The 25369-nt window shown below is 35.0% G+C and overlaps 1 protein-coding gene across 1 annotated transcript in view; it reads right to left on the minus strand.

The window, feature by feature from the left end:
• Positions 1–2000: 2000 nt before the first annotated feature.
• Positions 2001–25369, minus strand: part of ADAM10 (ADAM metallopeptidase domain 10) — a 55078-nt gene continuing 31709 nt past the window's right edge. The window contains exons 5-16 of the mRNA XM_076348283.1: positions 18924–19027; positions 17322–17471; positions 16050–16142; positions 15284–15467; positions 12936–13099; positions 11095–11278; positions 9977–10127; positions 7430–7613; positions 6133–6241; positions 5614–5834; positions 4756–4882; positions 2001–4276 (exon numbers count right to left, since the gene is read on the minus strand). Coding sequence (XP_076204398.1) covers positions 4182–4276; positions 4756–4882; positions 5614–5834; positions 6133–6241; positions 7430–7613; positions 9977–10127; positions 11095–11278; positions 12936–13099; positions 15284–15467; positions 16050–16142; positions 17322–17471; positions 18924–19027 — 1766 coding nt within the window. The 3' untranslated portion in view covers positions 2001–4181. The remainder of the gene's footprint in view (positions 4277–4755; positions 4883–5613; positions 5835–6132; positions 6242–7429; positions 7614–9976; positions 10128–11094; positions 11279–12935; positions 13100–15283; positions 15468–16049; positions 16143–17321; positions 17472–18923; positions 19028–25369) is intronic.

The raw sequence follows: 25369 nt of genomic DNA on the forward strand, positions 1-25369 counted from the left end.
AAGCACTAGAAAGTTGGCAAGACAGCTTTTAATGAGATTTGTATAATGTAAAACATACATATTAACAGAGCCTTTCAAGTCATGATTTTTCTGTAGTTACACATTCTAACACACTTAGAAACATTTTAGACATTAAAATTGGCATTTCTTTCACATTACTATCACTTTACTTGGTAAGAAGGCCAATAAAGGGATCTAAACTTCAAGAGAAACAGTTCAGGAAAAACAGGTAGAAAAAAGGTCAGAGTGCTGAAACTCAAGTAACAGGGATATTGCAGTTTGAGGACTTCTAAAGTTTCTGGGGGAAAAACATTCTCCAGTTCAACTGAAACAAACTAGTATATCCTCAGATAAGATAATCTGAAAAGTTTCAAAAAGTCAAGTAGGAAAATTAAAAGAACATTCAGTATTTGAACTCCTGCAGATATGAAGATACTTATTCTGATGTCATTTTTCACAAATCATGTCTAAATAAAACCTGTCCCTGTGTTTTGATAGCCATTATACTAATTTCTGATATAAAAATGAAATAAAGCCCAAGTTGCAGCATACTTAAAGTCTTAACAATGCCTGAATATAATACTGAAGTCAAAGCCACAATTGCAAGTACCTATAGTGGTACCTTTGTGCTCACTCGAATTATTGTGTCTCACTCCAAACAACTGAATCAAGACCCTGAAAGCCATCAGGAGCCTACTGTCAGAGCAAGCACAGCTTAGAACGATGTAATGACTGCTGTCCTTTTAATCACCTCTCTGTAATAATGAACCTCCAATATTCAGAAGTAAAAATCTCGTCCTTCCTTTTTGTGTGTTTTTCCTGAAAGAAATATTGGAACATTAATTAAAAGGCAAACTATATCAATGACTGCTAGTCTGTATGGTATAAACAAGAGGAGTTTGATGCCCTTCTCACATTCACACCATTCTGACTATGCATGCTCCTACACCAGAGGTGAACGTATACATTCAATGGCTTAAACATTAAGAAATACAAGATGAATAAATGAATAGCTACAACTAGGGATTATTAGGTCAAATATTAGTTAGAAAAATTACAGCTATTTATGTACTCATTTGTTTCCCCCAAACACATCTTAAAATACACACAAAATTTGTATTTTAGATGCTTAGGCATTATTTCTACTCCTCTGGTTTGCGTTCCTAGGCAGAAATTTAAATGCAACCACCACCAAATCTATTAGGCACCTATGATGCTGATTTCCAGAAGGGCTCTGCTCCAACTGATTTTCCTTTAATACCTTTTGCCCTGACAGTGCTATTTAGCTACAAGGGGAAGCACTTCGGTTAAAAAAAAAGGCGGGGGGGGGGGAAGTACTGCGAGGAAGGAACTCTGAATGTGCTTTGATTACATCAAAGCGTATGCTGCTTAGTTAGGGAAACAGATGTCTAAGCAGGCCATTCTCAAACAGCCCTAAGAATGAAAGACTAGCTGGCAGGACTTGGCTTTTAAAAGCAGCCTTATCACTTAAATCAACTATACAACACACACAAAGACACAGAGACCCAGCTTAGCAGTTTTAAAACACGTTGCAAAAAGCAAATTTGCTCCTTCTAAAAGTCTTATCCATCAGTTGTGTGTTCAGAGCATTGCATGTTAATTCCAGTATTCCTCTTCAAAAATATATTTATTTCAGAAGGTATCATTCACTTGCTATGGTGCCAGGCTTGAATACCCCACCAGTAACTAGTTTCTATTTTGAAGATGCAAACAGAGAAAGCTTTATTCCTGTGATCACAGAAGTAATTTAAAGGTAATTTTAGGGCTTTTCCTTAAAAAGGTTACACAAAAACATTTACTCTTACATCTAACTGTATGATGTTAAAATTGGGAGGCGTACTTTGACAGCGTAAAGATAGTACAATTACTTTTTGGCATGACAGCCCCTTTCCAGCAAAAGCCAAAAATTAAGTAGAAGTAGAATCTGTGTATTCCTTTTTGCTTTCAGGGTTCAAAAAGTAAATGGATCTTCAGAAGACTATTTCATCAAGTCTATTTATTAATGCATTTCAAGTTTCAAAAAACCTTACATATCTTTGCACAATACTTTATTTTTTGCATTTTTAGTAAAAATTTCCAAAGTGAACAAAAAAGATACTGTATAAAACACAGTGGACATGAAATCGACAGTAGTATTCCATTTCATTGTCTTGAACTTTCGGTTTTACCACATCTTGACTTGCAGTGGAGAGTTCAGTGCACATTTCTGTTTTCAGAAAACATTTAACTTAGACTCAAAATAAAATAGGGCAGCATTTGTCTGCCAAAATCCTACCACAGGGTAACATTACAGGCAAAAAATTTACATGTTCCAAAGTCTACCACACTCAAGAAGTTACTAAGAACTCTTGCTGAATAAAAGTCACCATTTTAGAAATGCAAACCCACTTCCAATCTTTGCACAGTCTTAAAACAAATGTATTTAAAATGACTTAAAAGCAACTACGTACACTTCTAACAAGTTAAGATCATTTAGAATTATTTATATAGTCTATTGGACTTGGGGTTTCATGTACAAAATTTGTCTCTAAACCATGTACAAAAAGCTGTATTTTGAAAAAGTTACCACATACTGTACAAGTTTACAAGGAAGAGATCCCATTATATTCTGTAACATTTTTGGCCTTGCTGGCTTGCGTCACATTATGAGAATGATTGTGTAAACCTTATACTCTTAAAAAACAAAACAAAAACAAAAGACAAACAAAGGAAGCCTGTCCAACCCTTAGTAAATTTTCTCCTAAGCAAAGCCAGGAAAATTATAGCCTTTTGCTTCTCTAATTAGCTCGGTGCTTTTGGAAAACAAGCAATAAATATCTCACAAGCTTAAACATTTTGTAATGCCCCCTTTCATCTCCTGCATAGCAGTAAGCACCTTAAGACATCTTCTGTTTCCTCTTTCAAAAAAGCCAATTATTTACATTCATAATAAAAACTTTGGAATGGGACATTGTGCTGTTGAACTTTACTACTGGTATAAAGTACGGGAAAACTAGTAGTCCTAACTACAATTTTAACTCTGCCACAGTAGCTGGGCAAATCGCTCTACTTTAGTGGTTATCAATCAACAGTATCATGCTGAAAAGTTATCCAAATATCTGATAAATTAAAAAAGACAATAAAAAGAACTACACCTTTTCTTTCTTTCCACGTCCCTCAGAACACGAACTTCATTATCATACTGTAATAATATCTGAACAGCCCAAATAAACTGGTTGCAATTTTTAAACCAAGTTGATTAACAGGCAGAATTTTCTAATAAAGCATGGAAATATTTCATCTAACTATTCATTATTTAACTGAATAATCAGACAAATTAAAAATATTTATGCTGAGCTACAAGAAATTAGACACTTATAGAAAACATTTTTGAAACATTCTGGCATTTGCAAAGTTTGCAGAACACCTGTTATATCTCAAAGACCATTCAATCTTGTATGCTATGTCTTAGCAGCTGTTTGATAAAGATGAAATGAGTGCTTGAAACAACTTCGATCATGATAAAAAAGTTTGATTTGATTCAAAATTGCTGTGTAAAGCATGACAGGATCCTTGACCATTACACACCATCATCCTCTGTTATCCTGAGTATGTCAATTAAACAGTAATTTCTTCATTAATAGCGGAAAAGTTTTATAATACAAAGAAACATCCATATTGCAATTCTCTTGTTTACAATTGCACACAAGTACGGGTGTACGTTAGAAATACATGTCTGCATATAACAATGTATATACATGGACAAGTAATGTCTCCAATGCTGAGGTGGTCTAGCTTCCTAGCCTTGTCTGGCAGTTGAAAAATATATATTTTTTTTTTTTTTTTCAATTCTTGAGTAAAAGTTTTACTACAGCCATATTTGCCTGCAAGTGAAGAAAATGCAGCAATGAAGAGCACAGAAGGGGGAAAGAATCATGATACTCCAGGACTTTGTGCCACTAAATTAAAAATACGCAAGAAAAAACACTTTTCTTCTTTTTGAGCTGGAAGATTCGCTCATTAAAAATTAACCATTCCCACTTGTTTTGAGGGCATACCATGCTTTTTTTTTTTCTCTTCAATTTGTGAGAGTTAGACTGGGGACAATGACTTATTAGGTTTTCTTTGGAGTGAGTTTTCCCATTGTAGGCACTAGGAAGAACCAAGGCAAAAAGCTGCAGTCAACGTCTCATGTGTCCCATCTGATAACTCTCTCGGGGCCTTTGCCGCTGTGGTGGCTGAGTGGTTTGTGGTGGTCTCCTCCTTTTTAAAGTGCCTGTTTCAAAGAAAGGTACACATTATTAAAATTAATTTAAAAAAAGAAATTATTTCCAGAAAAGTTGCCCTGGCCATGCAAATTAAATATAACTATTCTTCTGAAAGGCTTCAGATTTAGACCTGCAAGGTTTTAAGTAGATGATTAACTGCATGGAGTATTTGCAGAATACATTTTATTATCTCAACAGTAGTTCCTTAAACAGGCTGATTCTTAAAAAATGTAGCATGGAATAGGAAATAAAAGGAACTCTGACTTAGAAAAAGTCTTCAAAGCTTTCTTTTGATATGCATATTATGTTATAGGAAAATAAGGCAAGAGTTACATTTTTATGAATTATTTCACTGGCATGAATTCCATTTGTAGTATCACAGTGCCAGACTAAGAACTGAAGGTTGCGACACCTGAAATTTCCCTTTAGAACAAAATAGTTGAGGATAAAACATTTCTCTATGAAATTAATTACCTGGTGTACTCACCTGGAAGTGGTTTATGAGGAGGCAACTTTGGATTACTGCTTGGAGTATGAACACTGCATATCTTAATGAAACCAGCCATTAACATGATCAAGGCAATTCCCATAAGCAACACTGCCCACCAATAAGCCTAAAAACATAGAAAGAATTATTTTTGGGGGGCTGGCACACATGCACAAGAGACGGGTCATTTAAAAGGCAAAGGAAAGCCATATTCAAAGTCATCAAACAGCTGTTCTGAAACACCACTTAAAAGACCATAACATTTTAAAGAAGTGTCCCCAAAGTTCGTACACAAAAACCCCCAAATACTCCAGATTCATTCTATTATCAGAAGAGTATTTCACAGAAGATATAGCTCTGTTGTAGTGTATAAGCCTGAAACAATCAACAGCTTACACAAAATTGACTATGCAGCTCTATAATTGTGTTTAATTGTAACTCTCCTCCCAGTCTATTATTAGGAAAGCGTCATCTAGTGCAATAAAAATAAGAAATGCTAGAGATCAATATATTTAGTTCCTTAAAAGAAATCAGAGCATTCAAATACGAAGAGTTAAAACGGGAAAACCCAGCAAATTAAAAACGTGAACATTAACACCAAAACAGACAGTGGAGTGAACAGAGGTATTAACACAAAATATTTACTCGTTTATTTGTTATTTATTTGTTTCCATTCCCTTCAATCTGTCAAACTTATTTGCTGCACTCAAGGTGCTTATAGAAAAACTAGTAAAACAAGGACTGATTATACTTTGAAGAATGCTGAAGTACTGTATATATACAGCAACACCTACCAACTGTGAATATTGATTAACAAGAAAATTTTCTATTAGACTGGTAAGATAAAAAAATACTTACCACAATCCATTCTGCAATATTTTCATACAGCTCTGGATTAAAAATTGCTTTCTTTAATCTAGCTAGAGGGCCATCAGCATCTACTAGCCGACACCTCATAAACACATCACAGTAGCCTCTGAAATCATTACAAGGAGATCCAGGTTGCAAAGTAATAGTTTTACGACCAAAGTGTTTCTCCCACTGGTTAGAGCCTGTACTTGCACAAGTAGCTGGGTCCACTGAAAAGTGAATACGAATTAGATTAATCAAACCGTTATTGTATTAAAACATATGTGCATGAATACCTTGGTGTTCAATTGTTCAAAACGCTTTTGAAAAATTTCAAGTTTCTATTAATCTGTAAAAAACCAAAATATATTATTTCCTACAAAATACAGTGCAATGTCTATCTGAAACTAAGTATGAACAAAATCGCGGTACGCTCTCAGGTTAACAAAAACTAAAATATAAACACCGTGAGAAGATTCCTGAGATACCTACTGCTGTATTTATGCTTACAATTCAGACAAATCTTACTTTTTCTCATGCAGCAGACATGACACAATTCTCTATCGTCCTTGCCATCTGAACTAGCACACGTACATTCCTCCAAGCCATACTTCTCACAGATAGAGCCAGCACATTGCTGTTTGAGACAAAAGCAAGAGAACACAAAAATCAATTTCACTTTTAAGCACACTGACATTAGGAAAGATATTAATTTTTAATAGCTGAAAGCATAATCGTAGGTCTAAATATGCTTATCAATAAAAACAGCTTGCATTTCTTCTAAATTTTATAGAACAACAAATTTATTACAGTTATTCAATTGCAGTGTTTAGGCTTATTTGATAATTTTTTTAAAGGTGATTTACCCCATTTTTTTTTTTTTTTAAACATTGTATCTTCTTTTAGGGCCTCAGAGTACCCTGCAAAACACTCACAGCACTGCAATTCACACTGAAACATGATTACTCAAAACCATGGTTAGGAAAATAAATCAAAAGCATGTCTTCATATTTTCTCTCAGAAAATAATAATAAAAATTAATGGTAAGAAAGATTCTGTATTTAATTCTACTGTGGGAGGACCCTTCAAATTAAAATAAAAAAACCTCAGTGTATTTATAATCTTGTTTCAAAATCAAGTAACTGTATAAAGACAACTCCTCTATCTTTAATATGATTCTTAAATTAGCTGAAAAATTATTACAAGCAGTATCATTTGATTAAAAACCTGGACTGCGGAAAACAGACTTATAGCAACACAAGTTACAGCTCTTTAAGAGGATTACTTTTGCTTGTTTCTGCTTCCAAGTAAACATAGATCAATTTATAAGAGAGTTCCCATCAATATTTCATAGCAACTGCCATGGACTCTTTAACCCAGGAAACTAATGGCAGTTCAGAGTAATTCTATATGCTTGCCCATCTGTGTTACGTGCACATGGGTGGAGGAACTGTTGAATTTGGTTTAATGAAAATACACATGTATTGATAGCATATCTAATTTTCTAAGGCAACAAAATTACTTGATCAAGACTGAAGAAAAATGAAGAGATGGAACTAGGAAATAAAACACTTACATATTCCTGATTTTTACAAACAACTTCAAATGGAGCTTTCTCAAGTAGTAAAGCTAGCTTGGTATATGTTACCTGCTTCTTAGTATTTGGTGTACCCTCACAGTTATTTTGACTGAAACAAAAACATTTTTCTTGAAAAAGAGATTAATCTTACACTCTTCTCCATTAAGTATTGAAACCATATCACTTCGTAATACAGTGCCTTGCAATAAAAAACTGCAGCTGCATATGACTGTAAAAAAACCATACCCCATTTATGCAAACTTGTGTGTGCCTATTGCAATCTGTGAAGTTTGGTTTAGGTTCAGATGCTGGACAGAGAGCACTGACACCATTACACATTCCTTCTCTTGCACAGTCAGAATCATTTCGACACTTATCAGTCTTCAGCTTGAAATTACACTGTGCAGTACAGCAGGGACCTTGACTAGGGCTAGAAATAAACAGAAAACATGGATATAAAGAAAAAGCATGAATAATTCCGGAAAAACTATTCATCTTGAAACCTACTCAAACACTCAATATATTTTTGATTTGTACTAAGATGTGAATTGAAAATAATTTTTTCTGTCCATTAAGGTAACAAAAGGTTACTGCAATGAGTACAGATTTCTTAGTCATTGTAGTAACCAATTAACTATTTGTGTTATAATAGAAAAATAGTACAAGCACATTTTAAATTAAAATATATAGAAAATAACAGCATTTCAAAGTTTGTATACATAAAACATTCAATTAGCAAGTTGGCAAAATTAATTCAGGAACAACTGATTAGTTTGATAGTTTCGACGTAATAAATAAGTCAAGTTCATCTGTCACCAATTAATATCTGTAAAAAATTTTTCTTTCTACTTTCTGCAGCCATACCACTTACGTTGTTTAAATAAACAAGAAAAGGGAAGGAGATAGGTCAGATCTTACATCAGAAATCACAGTCAGCATACAAACAAATTTTGGGGGAAGGAAAGATTTGTCAAAGAAGCCATATAGCTTCACTGGTTCCACCAAAACACTTGGGCTCCTTTCTGTCACAGACATCAAAGCATCTGAGCCCCTTATAGCACACCAGTATATCTGGTGAAACAGCAGGAAACAATCATTTCTCTCTGAAGCTGTCTTTGAGTACATACGCCATTACAAGCAGCAGAAGAGCGAAGGTTATAAAACATACGTAACTACTTGATTAAAGCTAAGCCTCCTGAGTTCTCATCTCAAATTATTCTGTATCTCTATATACAGAATACACTATTCACAGTGTGCTTGCTGGCATTCAGTGGACATCAGAAGATAGCATAGACCTAATGCAGGTCAGGATCTCTCTATTTTAAAACTACTGCATGCTAAGAAAAAAATCACTCTTGAATCACACATGAAAACAACTAAGAGACATGTAAAGCAGCTGGATAGATACCATAGTTTTCCTAAAATGTATTTTAACATGTTATTTATGTGATTCATTCTTACACTTGGATTTGCTTTACATGTCTTTGGAAACCTCTTTGTACAGCAAAGTTTTCAACCTTAATAGAACTGGAAAAAAGGGAATCCTAAAACAAAAATGATGCAGCAATTCATATTTAAGACTGTTCCAGAAAGGCATAAAGCTCATCTACAGTCAGCTGAACACAAGAGAGCAAAGAAAGGAGGTGGCGGTGGCACCTGGTGTACTCAGAAGGAAACAGCTCCTCACCATAGGTGCAACATAAAATCTCAGAAACCAGTTATAAAACAAGACAATGTAAGGCCTTTATTTTGGCAGTAATAATAATTTGCAAGGGGGTGGGGCAGCACAGGGACACGTGCAAAATCATTGCAACTACGAATTCACAGGAGGTGGTCCTTCTACCATGTCTACACTGTCAAATACATTTTAACAGTAGATGCTACTTTTACTTCCACTCCCAGGATGACAAAGATCATTTTTAGGGCAGGAAAGTTTAATTAGAATAAAATTGTGTATGTTGTATTAAAAAGTTGAGCTAGTTTAGACTTAAAAACAATAGTAATTTTCTCTTCATCTTTGGCTTAGAGTCTAACCAGACATTAGATTTATGTCTGTCTCTAGAGAGGAACAAAAGCTCACACCTTTTATGTGAAAAAAATCCACTTACATTTTCAGATGAGGTAAAAATTTAACACGTATCTTAAGTCACAGAATTACAAGATAGAAGCTTCACCGTAAGTCTTATAATCTTTAAAAGTTCCTCTTATAAATCACTGTGTACACAACACTGCTAAGATACAAGGTGCCTTAAAAACAGTTTATTTTAATTTATAAAACAAGCATAAAAAAAAATCAACTATATCCTTCAGTCATCTTCCAGTTAGGCAATGCTGTAGAAATGGCACTAGGATAGGATCCAATTTCATAATATCCTCCAATATCCTTTGGGCAATTAATACTTTCCTGTACCTATTGTAAAAACAGCATCTTGGTCATGCTTTTCTGAATCAAACAGTTTTTGCAAGACTTCTGCACAACACATTTCCAATAAAGTTAACAGAATTTCAACACGTATTTGTCTGCACTGAGTATTATGACATGCTAGCATTGATATAATCCAGTGCCGTATTATGTTTTTTCAAAAGCTAGAGAACAGTCATCTAAGGGAAAGCAAGCTACAATTAGCACCAAGAATTGCATCGCATAATTGTGCTTATGAACTTCTCACTCACTGTATAAGGCATTTTAAACAAAATAAATACTTTAAGAATAATGCAGGTAAACAGATTCAGATTCTAAAATACCAATAAATCCCCAAAATTAAAGTGTACTGTAACAGACATGCATAATACCTGCAGTATTTGCCTGGTTTTAACTTGCACTTTTTATCTTCTGATTGGTTTGCATCATAACAGCATTCATCTTTACACTGGTCACTGTATCCACAATCACACTGTTCTCCTTGTTCAACCAGTCCATTACCACAGATGGGTTGACCAGACTCTGAAAAATGCCAGTATATTTATGTACAAAGCAATACAAAGAATATGCAAATAGACTTATAAATGTTAACATTGACTTGCAACAGCATCCGGTTAACAGTGACTGCAAATGCCTGGTCAAGATGGACTTCAGACTAGGGCTCAAGTCAACTTGCATTATTTGCTTGCCACCCAGCTTAGTCATTCCTACAATTCATAGAATTTTAAGCCTCTGAGTAAAAGGTTTCTGCTGATAGCAGTGGGAGTTTCTTGTGTGGATAGGGAATCAACAGTGATAAAAGAAAGTTTTCTACTAAGCCTCCAATGGAGCAGCATCCTTTCTTGCCCTCCTTCTCCTTTAACAGAGCGTGAGGACCTCAAGGCAAAAGCTGATGGTACTGGGGTGAACTACTACTACTTCAAAACCCAAACCTGCTCACTGCACAATCTCACAAAACTTGAGAGAGTCACATATCACAGACTCCAGAAGGAAAATTCATGCAAAATCCTTATTTTTTTTAAATGTTTAAATAGAATTTCCTGTATTTTAATTTGTGCTCCTTACCTCTTGTCCTTTCACTGGGCATGACTGAAACCAGTCTCACCCTGTTTTCTTTACTCCCTCCCACCAGACATCTATAAAGACAGAGAAGAGCCCCCCCTCCCCAGCCTTCTCTTCTCCAAACTAAACAGACTCGGCTCTTGCAGCCTCTCCTCATGTCAGATGCTCCAATCCCTTAATTATCTTTGTGGCCCTTTACTGGACTCACTCCAGTACGTCCATTTCTTTCCTGTACTGGGGAGCCCAGAACTTGACACAGTACACCAGATCTCAAATTCAATTCTTCACTTACAGAATCTTTCAGTAAACTTAAAAAAAAAAAAGAGTAAGATAAATAAAAAAGTAAAATAAAAATTAATAAAATAAATTCCTAGTTAAGCATAGTAATAGCTTTAGTCATCCTGAAAGCAGAATGGCTAATACATACCAACAAAACAATTATTTCTCTTTTTCTCAAGAACTTGGCTGATATTTCGAATGCTACAGATAGAGAACTTGTTGTTGTTAAGTTTGTCCCCAGATGTAGCTCTTGCATACATGATATAATTGCCATTTTCTTTCTGTCCCAAGTTCTTGGACTCTCCTGGAGTGCACTCCATTCCAGAATCATGCTGCAAAACAAATATTTTAAAGCTATTAGAGAAGCTGTCGTGATAGAAATGTCTAGCTGTCTTTTTATACATGTGCCAAAGTAACCTCATTTGGAAACCTTAACACAGTGAGAATAAAAGGTTCATAAAAACAAAACACCATCTTATACTCTAAGGTTTCTTGGAATACAAAAGGTGTACAGAAAACAAAGGTTTGGTTTGGGTTTTCTATTTGTTTGGGGTTTTTTCCCCAGACAACAGTAGCAAGTATTTAATTTCTTAAGTTTTAGCTTATTTGTATTTTTGGTAATGCATACCCCAAGTGCATGTCCTGGAACAAATACTAACTCGAAAAAGTTGCCATCTCCTAGGAAGAGTGGCTTTATGGTCACAAAAGGGTAACAAGTATTCTGTGGAATAAAAGCAGGAGGAGTTAACTGAAACAGCAGTCCATTCTTTTTGCTTGTTTTGAGGGTGGTGCAAAGAGATCTTCAGAATAGAGCAGAAGTCTGTTTCTGTCAGCCATTGACTTCATCTATACAATATCCAGCATGATGAGTGAAATGCATTACAGGTTGGCGTACTAGCAATTAGCAGACTGACAACATACCAAGCTGTTAAGCGTAAGAGGAACTCTAATGCTGTTCTGGTGCATCCAACTTTCCAGAAACACAATCTATGTCTCCAAAAGAAGTAGGTAAATTTTAAAGTTTTCAACATAGTTGTGAGAACTATATAATTTATTGTAGTTTGGTAGAACCAAACACATAGTTTCACATATATCCCTGGATCAAAATGCAACTTAGACTACAATTAAAAGAACCATCTTCCAGGCTGATCCAAAAGATGTTTCAATTCAGTGGGACTGGTTTTTCAGTTTCATATGCTCGTATTTTAAGTTATCCTTGGAAGGCTTGTTCCCACTCAGAGACTCAGTGGTATTAGGGATTTTCTCAAGGCACATAAAGAAAGGATTCACATGTGAACATCTGTTTTCGAAGAACTTGTCATTCCTGTCATATCTTGAGTTCATTTTACTTCCAAGAGTAGAAAGCCTATATACTTGTTTAAAAATAAAAAACCCAAACCAGAAAACTTTGTTCTCATCTCCAGCAAAACCAAAAGCCTCATGCTTTCCGCTTGCCACAAGCAAATCATGCCCCTAAACGACTGGGAGACAATTTTGGTCTAAAATATTGTCCTTGATATCTTAATCCTCTCCACGATTTTCTTAGGTAAACTTGTAAGTATAAATAATTGAACATAAAAAAGAGTCAGTTCTATCTTCACTTATTGAACAAAGTGTCATCTTAATCAATTTTGCATTGATTCTTCCTCCTCTCTACCATAAACTAAAATACATTTAAAAGATGTGCGTGACCCTAGTCTTCAATAAAAACCAGGAAAGTTTCAGGGAATAATAATATAGTCCCTTTATAAGAGATGGAACTAGTAGAAATAAACAATTCACAAAATCCACTGTTGCACCAGTGTTGTCAAGTACTCATAAAAGGGGCTTAGTTCTGCAATCTGTTTTTTGTTTGTATAAAATGTGCATGCACATATGCATATGCAGTCATGATAATTTTCCTTGTTTATAAGAAGTAAAAACTCCATTCGCAAATCATGCACTTCAAAATGGTTGAAAGTGAGTTAACAGATCAATAGTAATACTCACAGGTGAACCAAAGTTATGCCCAACCTCATGAGCAAAAGTAATGTGAGAAACCTTGGGAGGAACATGAGAGCCATAGTTCTGAACAGTGATGATTCCAGTGTTCAAAGACTTCTTCTTACCATCAGAATACAGTTTGCTCTTTTCACATATTCCACCAGAGCTCCCTGCATTTAGACAAAAATACAACAGTTAGTCATTTAAGAAAAGACTGTGTTACTTTTCTAGTGACATTTAGAACAAGAAACAGCTTGCCTCCTCAGTGGACGCTTATGGACTAAGAGTTCTTCTGTGCAATTAATATAAACCCAACTTTGAAAGTGGATTAGATTTATCCACACTAATGCTCTCAGCACTGGATGGATACATTCACACAAGAAGTTAGCTGTTTTAGAATAGCTATTAAGTAAGAGCTATTTTGGGCTTTCACTGCATGGACAAGCCCTGATTTCATCATACCTGTAGTACAAGACTAGCAGGGTGCAATGTCCAATACAGGTAGCCTCAACCTACGTCCCATTTGGATTTCACTACGTAAAAAAACACCACAGTAAAACCACAGGAGATCCTCTCTCATAGCAAGAGCATTTATATAAAATGCCTAAGATTAGCTATATATCCTTGTCAGCAAAAGGTGACTCATTTTTCCACTGTACAAACTAAAGCTGAAAAGCTTTTGATGTGGGGGTTAATCAGACCCATATTTAGAAGGTCAACAATCAAGTGCATCACACTTACTGTTTGGAAAAGTCTTGAAATTGTGACTTTAATTTCACCAAACTTTTCTGTAACTTGAGTTTGTACTGAGGCATTATCAATGTTCTAAAATTCAGCTATTCTATTGCTAACATAAATGGTGTCTCAAAAACACTCTAAAGACATTTCCTTGCTTTCTTTCACTAAAATTTCATTTTAGTGAAATATCCTATTTAACCTATGTCAGTATGTGTGTTAAGGATGAAAATCTCTCAAAGCAACTTAATTTTTCTCAATTAAATTTAGTTTTGGAAGCAGTGTTTACAGAATGCGTATTCCAATTCATCCTGTGCTTTCTCAGTCTATACACTAGACTAGTCACAGACCCAGTTTCTTATTTACATAGGCCACCTCTGTATTATTTTTCCTATGGTTCTTCCACAGTCACTAAGGTTAGCCCACACAGGTCCCTCTAACATACTTACTACACTCATGGGTCCACTGATCTGTTACCCCTCTGAATACTCTACTCATACTTACTTGAGCATTTTAATCTCCTAAAATCAAAGTATGACAGACTGTCATACCACAACAGTTTTCCACATAGCTCCAGTACTCTACAACCAACATGTGCTTTAGAGGAAAGTACAGCAGTAAACAAAGTGACGTTATAATGTATAGCTACATCTCATGAACGGTTTAGTGTTTCTTCCACAATTACTCGAATTCTGTTAAAGCTCTTGATAATGTTCTCATAAAAGTATCCAGTCTCTTGCAAAGTCTCATGGAACCTGTTGTTCTTCAGCCTAATTCCTTATTATACAGAAATCACTCGAGGGAAGAAACAAGGGAAGACTGTTCCTTCTGAATTTCTGATTTTGATTTCTGTGAAAGTTTCCACAATTTGGAATTTGTGCTGAGCTATAATTAAAGAATTTGTGTTTACTCAGATTTAAAGACTAACAACTTCCAATTATATCATTGTATAAAACTAATACATCCTATAAAATGAATACATCCAGGACAAACATCTCGAGATGCTGCACACATGAAGACCATTGTTTGATTTTTTTTTTTTTTTTTTTTTTACATCAAAAGACATGCTTCAGACCCAAAATACACAACTAGATTGAAACCAATGAGAAGCAGTTCAAGAAGAGTTACACAATAATTATTCTGGTATCTCCCAGAACAAGATCTCACCGATTTTACTTTATTTAAAAAAAAAAGCTTCCAACACTACCTAGAAAACCTAAGGATTCTGTAGTTCTACTACAAAATTCAACCTGCATAGTTGTAAGCTCTGTTTATATATAGCAGAAATATTTGTTTCTTCTGCCACTTCACTGGTCACTCATACCTGTCATAAATAAAAAGCCATCCAAGTAATACCACCTTTGTCTAACAAAAGAAATAGTTTTTTCTTTATTGTTCACATCTTGCTCATCAGAAAGACAGCAAGACTAATTGAAGTGACACGATATCCTGTTTATGTTTAAAAAAAATCAAACCTTATCTAACCAAAATTGTGAAAACTTGGTTATGAGATTTTTGTCTATTTGCCATCAATTTTAAATGACATAGTTCCTACCTTTCTTCTTTGTACCTACCTACAATACTTTATCTCATAGCGCTGAAGGTTTGGATATAATTACCTGAAGGGGCTCCAACCCAAGCCAGACCAAGGACTCCATCATCAAAATCACGGTCTGTAAACACATAGGCCAAGCAATAATCATCATGATTCTGTTCTGAGTTCAGTTCCAGAAACTTTTCCACACCAATGTTAGGAAATCTGAAGGGATTGGAAGAGTCCTTCTCATCTACAGTTGTGTTAATCTAAAAGTAAATTAAAACAAACTGTAAGACATGATTCATTTTCACTTGACTTGTAAATATGAGCTAAGAGGCTTACTGTTGTCAGTACCTTGTTACGTTAAGTAGTTAAAGATGTTGCTAAAGATTTATAGGCCTTGACAAATTACCACCCCAGTATTTGGAAAACCAAGTTCTACAATAAATAAAGAATTGCATTTCCATCAGTACCCAAAAGTTTATATTTATCCTCTTAAATCATCACTTTCAGAAGGAACTTTCAACCTGGATAGCCATTATCTATTTTAGTATTAAAGTTCTTGGAGAGCAATACAGTCTATTCGCCACACAGTCAACACTGCTGGTACATAAGTCATCAATTCTTATAAAAATTGACTACAGCTTAATAACAAAAGTAGTGGGCTTCTGACAATAAACACTAAAACCAAATCAAATAAATGGGTTAGGGAACCATTTACTACAGAGACATTTGTGTTACGAAATTACTAACAATAAATGGTTACAAGAGAATGGCAACAGGACTTTTGAAAAATACAGCCTCGAAGCAGTATCAGTGAAGCTAAAAGTATTTTCAATACAACTTACTCTTATTCGTTTCACCATGAAGCTGATGTTACGGATTCCTGAGAAATCTGTTGACTGGTAAATTGTGTCAATCGCTTTAACATGGCTGGATATCTGTCAAAACCAAAAGTATTTACAGTTCAAAGATCTATGCACTACACTATAGCTAATCTTAAATAGCAAGAACTGCAAGGCCTATACTTTTACATATAAGATATTGTGCCATATGAACTCTAACAGGCCTTTTTAATCAAACGCTGATGGCAAATAACAAAAATAAATCACTACATAACCTAGTATCTGCATTGCCACCGTGCCAGATAACAGCAAAGTATTTTGCTGTTTGCCTTATTTTTTTTTAAACACATAATCCTATCAACCATTCAGATACCTGTTTGTGATACTCATTTGATTCATTGCTACAACAAGATAGCACTGTATTCAGTTGTATTCAAAGCACTGTATTTCTTTTTTTGAGAAAAACTTTACTTGTTACAGCATTATTCTTTCATTTCTGGTAGAACACAAATGTAAAAAAAAAAGATCATTTACCTTTCCCAAAAGCACATAGAAATGCTAACTCATTGAAAACCTGATGTTGAAGGTGACTTCAGAGCTTTGGAAAATGTTACTCGAATTGTGTATGTACAGTGTGATGAATAAATAGTAAAAGTCAGATTTGCAAGTGGCAGTGAAACTTCAGACTTCAAGAGAAGTATGTTAACAAGCTAGTTATATTTTTAGCAAATGATCAGGAAAAAAACAACCAAACAAACCAACTTTTTCCAGTTAATAGTATATTGACAAATGAAAAGCATCTGCCTTTAGTTGCCACTGCTTTGTTAACCTTCCACTACATCAGACACTACAGGAACAGATCTCAATGTCATTAGCTCACAGTGTTGAACTAAAATTTCAAATGGAAGGCTATGCAAGTGTTAACACAGAGGCTTGGCAGGCTGTCAAACAGAACAGAACTCTTCAGGAAGTATTATTTTTCTGAGTAAGAACTGAGAAGAGTGAGACTGCAAGTCTTGCTCAGAGGTGCTAAACAAACCACAGCTGCCATTATTAACTAAAGGAAGCACAAGTGCCCAGGACTTTTGTCACAAATACATAGCATCTTTTTAGTGAAATGAAAGAGCTGTTTCAACAATGTCAAGATCACTGTAACAAATGAAACAAGACATTCTAAAGTAAATAAGCAATGATATACACAACTAAATTACATGAAATTTATCAGAAATACACAAAGTAAAAGCAGATCATTTAAAACAAAGGGATTGGAAATACCTGTGCAATTACAGCTTCCCTTGTTCCATAATGCTTGTAGAACAGATGATCAGTCTGAATATACAGCTGACAGGTATTTTTTTCAGCCTGAGTGGCACGCTTTTTTCTTAAAAGCTGTGGACCATTGTTCTTACGCTCTTCAAAAGGCTTCTACATATACACAGGAAATAAATATATTAATTTTGTAGATCTATGCACTGCACTAGATTACCTAAAAATAGTAATGGATTTTTCTAAACATACTCCACTAATACAAACAGATTTTCATTCTTTTTCTTTAACACACAAAGTTTCATGAATCTTGAATTGAACTATGTTACAGCCAGTTTTCAAGTATGCCATCTATTTTTAATGGTATCTCAAACCTTTCTATGCATTTCATTTTATATTACAAAAGACAGACAATGTGCAATAAATTTTTTTCATTCATGTGATCTTTGGAATTTTTCTTTTTCATAATCCTTTTCTAAAACGAACAAACAGTTTGTAGATTAGAAGAAAACAGTGCTGTAGGACTTAAACGCACCCTCCCTAACACCGGTTATTTCACATTCACATATTATTCACATTCATTCATCTTAGTCAACTACCTCGGCAAACAGAAATACTTAAGCACTTCAGCATGGAACAAATGGTACACTAAACATGAAGTTAAAATAATGCTCATTAGTCAGAGCAGTATCTGCTAACACATTTGCCTTATGGTATTCACTGGTTGATGGCCCACTCTCTCCATGAAGTTTTACAAGTAAATTTTTGGGAAAGCATGTTATTGTTACCAATGCTGAATTGTGTAATACTGTTGATAATTTCTAGAGTCACAATATAAATAAACTTTAAGTTGCTGATGTAATTTAACAAGCCATCCTGCATAGTTTTGTTGGCAGATACTTAACTGACACCACAAAATGATGCCAAAACTTGAAACAACTCAGAACATAGCTAACACTAAGAGAAACGCAATAATTTACTGTTGGAAAGTGTTTGGGGGGGGAATCCAGTTTCATGACAAGTGGTGCAAAACCTGAAGGCAAAAAACCTGCAGGAATCTAAACAGATACGCAACTCCTTTCCATAGAGCACTTACCTCCTATTACAGGCAATCTGTAGCATGCTGTAACCCCTTCAATCTTCCAATATTGCCAGTAAGGCCCTCCCACTCATATCACTTCATTTACCACTGAAAGCACTCAGGTATTACAGGTGTGTTACATTAACATAACTTGAAAGTCTAAAAGTTATTACTCTTTAAGGACCAATATATTGCTTAGAGATCAAGGGATCTTGAAACTCTTCCTTCTCAACTGCAATAAAGTATATTCCTCAAATCAAGCTTGATTGCCATATCTAAAATTCCAATTGTTGATAAATTTATCATGTAGGATTCATTAAGACTATGAGCTAGCACCACCTATGCTGTAGAAGCAACGAGAGAAAGATTTCAGAAAAAATTATGTTAACAAGAAACCTCTAGCAATAATTTAAGTACCTCACAATATTGAGGGATGATGACTGACCAAAAGTAAAACAGAGACAACATACAAGAAATGGGAAGTTATTACACTAATTTCTAATCAACATAATCATTAGCCTGTGTTGTACCTCTGTTGTTGGTTCTTCTATACCAGTCATCTGGTACTTCTGCATTCTTTCAAATACTGAATGATCTGCACATCCTCCTTGTGGTCCATATTTATGTGGATATTCTAAAAAGAGGAAGGCCAGGTTGAGTTTTCAAATTCCAAGTACAAGTGCAAAATATGGCTGTATCACTGCAGCTTACTCAGTTTGTGTCCAATATTGCTCATGTAGTTTGAGGGAAGCATTCTAAGATTCAAGTTTATGCAGCTGTCTTTTTTTCATTAAACGTATCTACTAAGATACATTTAGTTTTACGAACAGAACAAAACTGACAATTGCTTCTTAACATTGTTTTCTTATAGACAGCAAAAGAAAGTATTATGAGCAACATTTAACATAAGAACAAGAGCTATTATTTGCACATCTGTACCAATTAGCTTGAACTAACAGCAGCCTTAAAGTGAACTCACAATGGAAAATTATTAGAGGTCAAGTATAATAAAGACTGCTTGGATAAGAGAAATGTTTTTTTATTCTACTTCATAAACTAAAACTAAGAAACCTTGCTCACATTCTTAGAGGATTCTATTACTTTATTCATCTTCCATGGAATTTTTGAAAATTTTTATATTATGCAACTTAACTACCGATACCATAAGAACTGAAACTTTAATGAACCTTGGTTTTGAAACTCAATTCTACAATTCTAGAATTATGAGTTTGCTAGCAATTTTATTGACAAAGTGAAATGCACGATTTCCATTCTGGAAAGTAAACAATACAATTAAGGATAAGACATCAGTGGGTGTATGCATATATGCATGTGTGTAGATTTAAAATTTATAGAATTGCAGATTACAAAATGTACACATATATTTAAAACTTACAGGCAAAGTAAAACAAGACTGAAAAGAAACATTTTCATAACCTCCTTACTATAGCTGACTGTTTAAATTTTAAAAACGAAACTGTAGTACTATCCAGGTACACATCAGTTAAACACGCTGGAGATCCAAACTAGCTCAGTGAGAATATCATACAAATGGCTGCTTACCAAGGGTAATTCTTTCAATACTTGTCAATGCAGATCTCATTGCATGTGTGAATGTGCTTCAGACACATATGGTTAGGTTTTGACTGTTAGTACCTATTGGAGATTTGTGAGCAACCTGTACTTGCGGAAGCTTCCTCCGGCGATGAGAAGTACTGAAGGGAAGAGGTCTTACCCCTTCAGTTTCTCTGCAGATTGGATCCCATTATAAATTGGTGCCCCAGTAAGAGATAATGGAGTACAGATTATGGGAGCCACATATGTAAATACTTAAGGAACCGGTTTCTCGGTTCCTTGGTAACTGTAACTGGTAACCACAGTTTTACCATCATCTCAACATCAGTTTTACCATCATCTCAATGATGATGGCACAGATTTTGTCAGAAACGTGTAAACTTTACCAAGTTTAACTTTACCAAGGTTTGTTGTTTTTTGGGAGCTGGGGTGTGAAGATCCAGAATCACAGAGTAAATGGAACAGACACATAGGAGTAGATTTATAAAGCCTAAGACCTGGCACCGAGGACCCAATGTCCACATTATATGCATTACAGGGGATTTTACCCTGGATTAGCTCTAGTCTGGTTCTGTGGAGTCAAAGCCTGTTAGCAGTTGGAGCACAGTAGATGTACTCTTGGAGTATGCACTTTGGTACCGTTTCATCTGACAGTTGCCTTTAATTACCTTTGATTCTCATACCTGTTTCCTGCAGTCATACTGTATGATACTGCTAAACTATTTCAATATACAAGCCCAACTTGTTTCAGATTTTCTCCCTATATCATTAAGCTCTAAAATTTGTATTTCAATCATTAAAAGCTGGGGGAAAATTAAATAGCAAATAGAAATAAAAAAAAAATCATATCCTTAACATACAGCTGATGTTGAGTTCTGAAAAAAACAAACCGTTTAATATGAGTTTATGCTCTAAAATACCCAAAGACAGATAAGCTTAAAAGAACTGATCAAGAAATAAAAGCAGTCTTCCAACCTTCATTCCTCTCAATCACACATATTTACAAGTGTTTAAAGAGGTCATGTTTAACACTGGTTTTTTAAAACTAGTTAATGACAAATGAGGCTGATTTAAACACAGTTAATTTTTTTCAAATTGGGTCCTTTTCCGGGTACAAAGTATTTTACTGCAATTGTAAACTTTGCTTAGTAGGAAAGAACCAGATTTAATAAACACGCTTCTTGGCAAAGAAAGTTGCAGCCTAAGAGTAACTGAAAGATTATAGTTGGGTGTAAACAGTTATTCATTATCTCACTAGCAAATTAATTTTATCTACTGCAAAGCTATCCACATACAGTATTGTATTTCAAAACTTATTTCCAGTCTGAATTTTAGAGAAGCTGCTCCAACATACAACCAAATTACTTTTTCTTTGGTCAACTTTATGCCTACTCTGTTTTGACTTGCTTGCCAACAAGATTATTAGCAAAATCTTGATATTGTGTGGGAGGTAATTTGTTTGGATTCTAATAAGGTTATTTCTTTAAATTAAAAAGGAAAAAACCTTTTGAGAGGTAACTACAATGAATGTGCAGTACTTACGTTTTTGAAAAAATCCTAGACTTCTGAAGGAACTGGTATTTTCCTTTCACTATTTACAGAAATATTCATGAATTACTGTTACTGGAAACTTTTAAGTTTATTTAATGATTTTCTGCATATTAGTTTCCCACATTTCAATTTCTAACACCTTACAAATAACCATTTTTGAACTGCTGTCTCATCACAGTCCTCCCAGTATGGTTAGCCCTAGCACAGTGCCAGAAGAATGGAGAGAGAAAAAGGGGGGGGAATGCTCTTACTGTAACCTCATTGCCACCTCATGCAATTTGATTAGCAACGTAGTGGAATATTGGCTTTGCTATAACCAATATTAAACAAAAAGCACCGCTCACTCACTGTTGAGGTCATCTGTACTTTTTGGGATCCTGTTTACTATCACTAGATTGGAGTTAAGAGCAAAGGATTATGGATATGATACTCCCTTCTCCATCTCCACCACCTTTTTTTCCTCCCACCATAGTATTAAAAAAAAATTCTACTGTATTTAATCAAGTTTCTCATTACCCACTACCCGATTTCACACCGTTGACCACTTATCTCTGACAAAAGCACGTTACACAAGGGCGGAGTAATAGACAACACTGCCTCACCATCAGCATACTTCATCTACATAAAACCCTCATGACTTTAAAGCAACTCCTGCAGGTGGTTAGAAATTAACTGGAAACATGACTGCACAGCATATTTTGCACCAGCACAAAATGCCATTTTCTGCTATCACCACACTTCTATTCATATTCTGTGGCATTATGACAACTGACAGAACAGTATGAGAAATAAATGCTCTCAGTGCATTACACAAAATAAGCAGTCTTTCCTCTGTATCTTGTTTCCCCAGAGAGGTTAGGAAATCCCTTAATACATTTTTAATACTGACTGCCTGCAATTCAAACAAATATTTCCCACTTCAAAAGTACTAATCTAGTAAGAAACACTTTAAAAGCGTGACAGTTAAAATTATAAAGAATTGAACATGAAACAGTCTGCAACAGCAATTGCCAAGGTTTTGCATGTGCTGGAAAAGACAAATCCCCCATGGGCAGATTTGAATCCACCCTGCTAAACACAGGAGGCAGGTAATATAGGATAGTTCACTTTCAAACCACGTCTAGCTTACAGAGAAAGTTGCATACAAAGTTTTCTTTTGATAATTGCTGCATTACCCCCAAACCACGAAGGCACTGTTCCCTCTTCATCTTTTGAGACTTCCTATTTCCACCATCCCCTGCAGCAGTTCCATTTCTGGAGCTAAGCAGGAACTACATGGTGTCAGATGACTTGGACAGTTTTGACCCACATCACAGAAGTCTGGTCCATGCTCTTGTGATGCTTTTAAATGCTTTGAGAGGTACAGCCTTCTGCCAGCTCTTTGCAATCAAGAGCTTCTTAGCCTATCCCTACCACAACACTGTGAATTGATCAAGAGAAAACACATGCCTTTACCATGAAATGATTGCTTACAGTGAATGCGGAGTTGAAAAACTAGAAGCCTACTTTCCATCAGATCTATAAAAGAAGAGTTTAATTACAGGATCAATTCTTTAACTAGAGAAAACCCTCAGGCAAAACGAATACTTTATTTTTCTTTTCCCATATTGTCCAGTTTCCCATTTTCCACTTTCAATTTTTGTACATCCTGACAGAATGTTAAAAAACAGTAAACGACAATCATAATGTAATAATAATAATCCTAAAAAACAACAAAAAACTCTGGTCATTTCATACTTTCTGACAATGGTATCTTATTCTAACTAGGCAGCAGATCATTATTAATGATATATACAACTATAGACGCTCAAAAAACAGAATTTTTATCCTTTAAAAAAAAGGATAAAAGATTCTTGATCACGTGATTTTTTTTTTTCTTCTACTTGTCAGTAAACAGTATGATCTGTTAAGCATTTAGGTTAACTACTTAACGGATACTGGATTTAGGCATCTGGGGCAAGGATATGACAAACTGCCATTAAAAATGATGAAAATTCAGTTCTTCAACAGCCACAGAGATTTGCCCAATACTAGCAAGAGCAATAGTGTCAGAACAAATTCAAATTTAAGCAGATACAAAAAACCCCTTATTACAGACTTCATTCTAAGCAGTCTGTCACACTGTGCTCCCATGACAACTGCCAAGTAGACCTTCATTATTAAATCAACAACCACAATATGAAAAAAAAGAAACCAAGTTCTCACTAATAATACATAGCTTGCAATGGTCAGTTCATTCAGCAGATAGGGCTTTGCAAAATTAAAAAATACTTTACTTTCTGTTCTCAGCTGTATAGTTCTTCCAAGACCATAAAGACAATTGAATGACCACGTTCATTTTCCTGAAGGCCTGAACAGGATTTTCTTGTCTACTGTTGATCTGAGGAAATACTGATTCCCTATTTTACAGTATGAACTCAGGGATACATTTGAAGCATATATGATTTAAATAAAGTAAATATAGTTCCAATGAAATACTAATCCTTAAAGTTTCCAAAATATTTTAATGAAAATAGCAATTTGCATCTTTCTAGCACTAAATTATGAAACAGTTTGATCAAGAGTGGTTTAGAAACTAAAATCATTCAACTTGTGTTTTGAGACATGAATAAGGCTGCCTTCCACTGGTCACCACATCCACTGTAACAAAAGCTGCCTTATAAAGTTGACAATATAATCCCCATTTACAAAAAAACCTTTTGTTTAACTACTGAATAAGAACTCATTGAGATGCTAATCATATGTTGCATTGTGATTTCTGAAAAGCACTAAAATGCATATTGTTTCAAAAGGCTGAAACATTGGTGACCAAAAAATATCCCAAATTAGAGCAAAGATGACTTCTTCCCCCAGTCTCTCTTGAGTTAGAAATGTGAGCATTTTTGTTGCTTTTGTCCTGTGTAAGATACTAGTGGTTTGACTCTATTTTCACAAGAGTTAGCTTTACTGCAATAAAAACAGATTTGCATGCTTGTTTTATTTTTAAAGCTACTGTAAAGCTTAGCTTTTTTTAGTTGTTGCTGGGTTTTTTTGGAGCTGCAGTTCTGTGCAAAAATAGCTCTCATGAAAGGCAAAAATATTTTAGCCTCAAAAGCACTATTCAGAAAGTGACAGAAGCAGTTGTATACTTCAGATATTTCAGATCACAGAAATCCTAGAGGCATCTAGGATACCAATGAAAAAAGTTAAACTATACAATCAGAATGCACGCACATCAAACTCTGCATTGACAGCAACCAACAGGAGTGGCACATTTTCAAATAGTGCTGCTTAGACTTAGCTCCAGCATGGGCTATTTTCAACCATGCTGAGCAAGCAGCAATGTTCACTCACTTGGTGATTTGGAAGCCATATTGTACTGTTGCTTTAATGTGGCTCTCTGGAATAGATTTAGACAATCCCCTCTGATAATCTGATTTTGTTTCTAACTGATGGTTTTGATGCACTAGATTCAAGAGGAAAAACAGTGTAAGCCAACATACCATCATCTGAATAATTAAAAAAAAATACATAACCTGCTCCCATTCACTTTAATAAGACATGAATATGAACCAATTTCATCATTAGCTTTTTCCAGCTCTCAAGTGATCCATTTACTCCTCCAACAGAGATCACTTCTATAAAACAGCAATACTAACTTTCATAAAAATCAAACTATCTGCTTCTTTAAGGTACAGTTCTATTTCTGTCATTAGTTGATAACAGTGATGAGAGTATTTTTAGTCACCCACTATTTACAGCATAAGGAACTGGGACATGAGACAATCTTCTTGCTTGTCCCGCCTCTTGCAAACTGGGCAAATCACTTTACTGCCTTACATCCCTTTACTTCCCTCCCCCCCCTCCTTCC

The sequence above is a fragment of the Aptenodytes patagonicus genome, chromosome 10, assembly GCF_965638725.1.
Source record: "Aptenodytes patagonicus chromosome 10, bAptPat1.pri.cur, whole genome shotgun sequence".
In the NCBI taxonomy this organism is placed as follows: domain Eukaryota; kingdom Metazoa; phylum Chordata; class Aves; order Sphenisciformes; family Spheniscidae; genus Aptenodytes; species Aptenodytes patagonicus.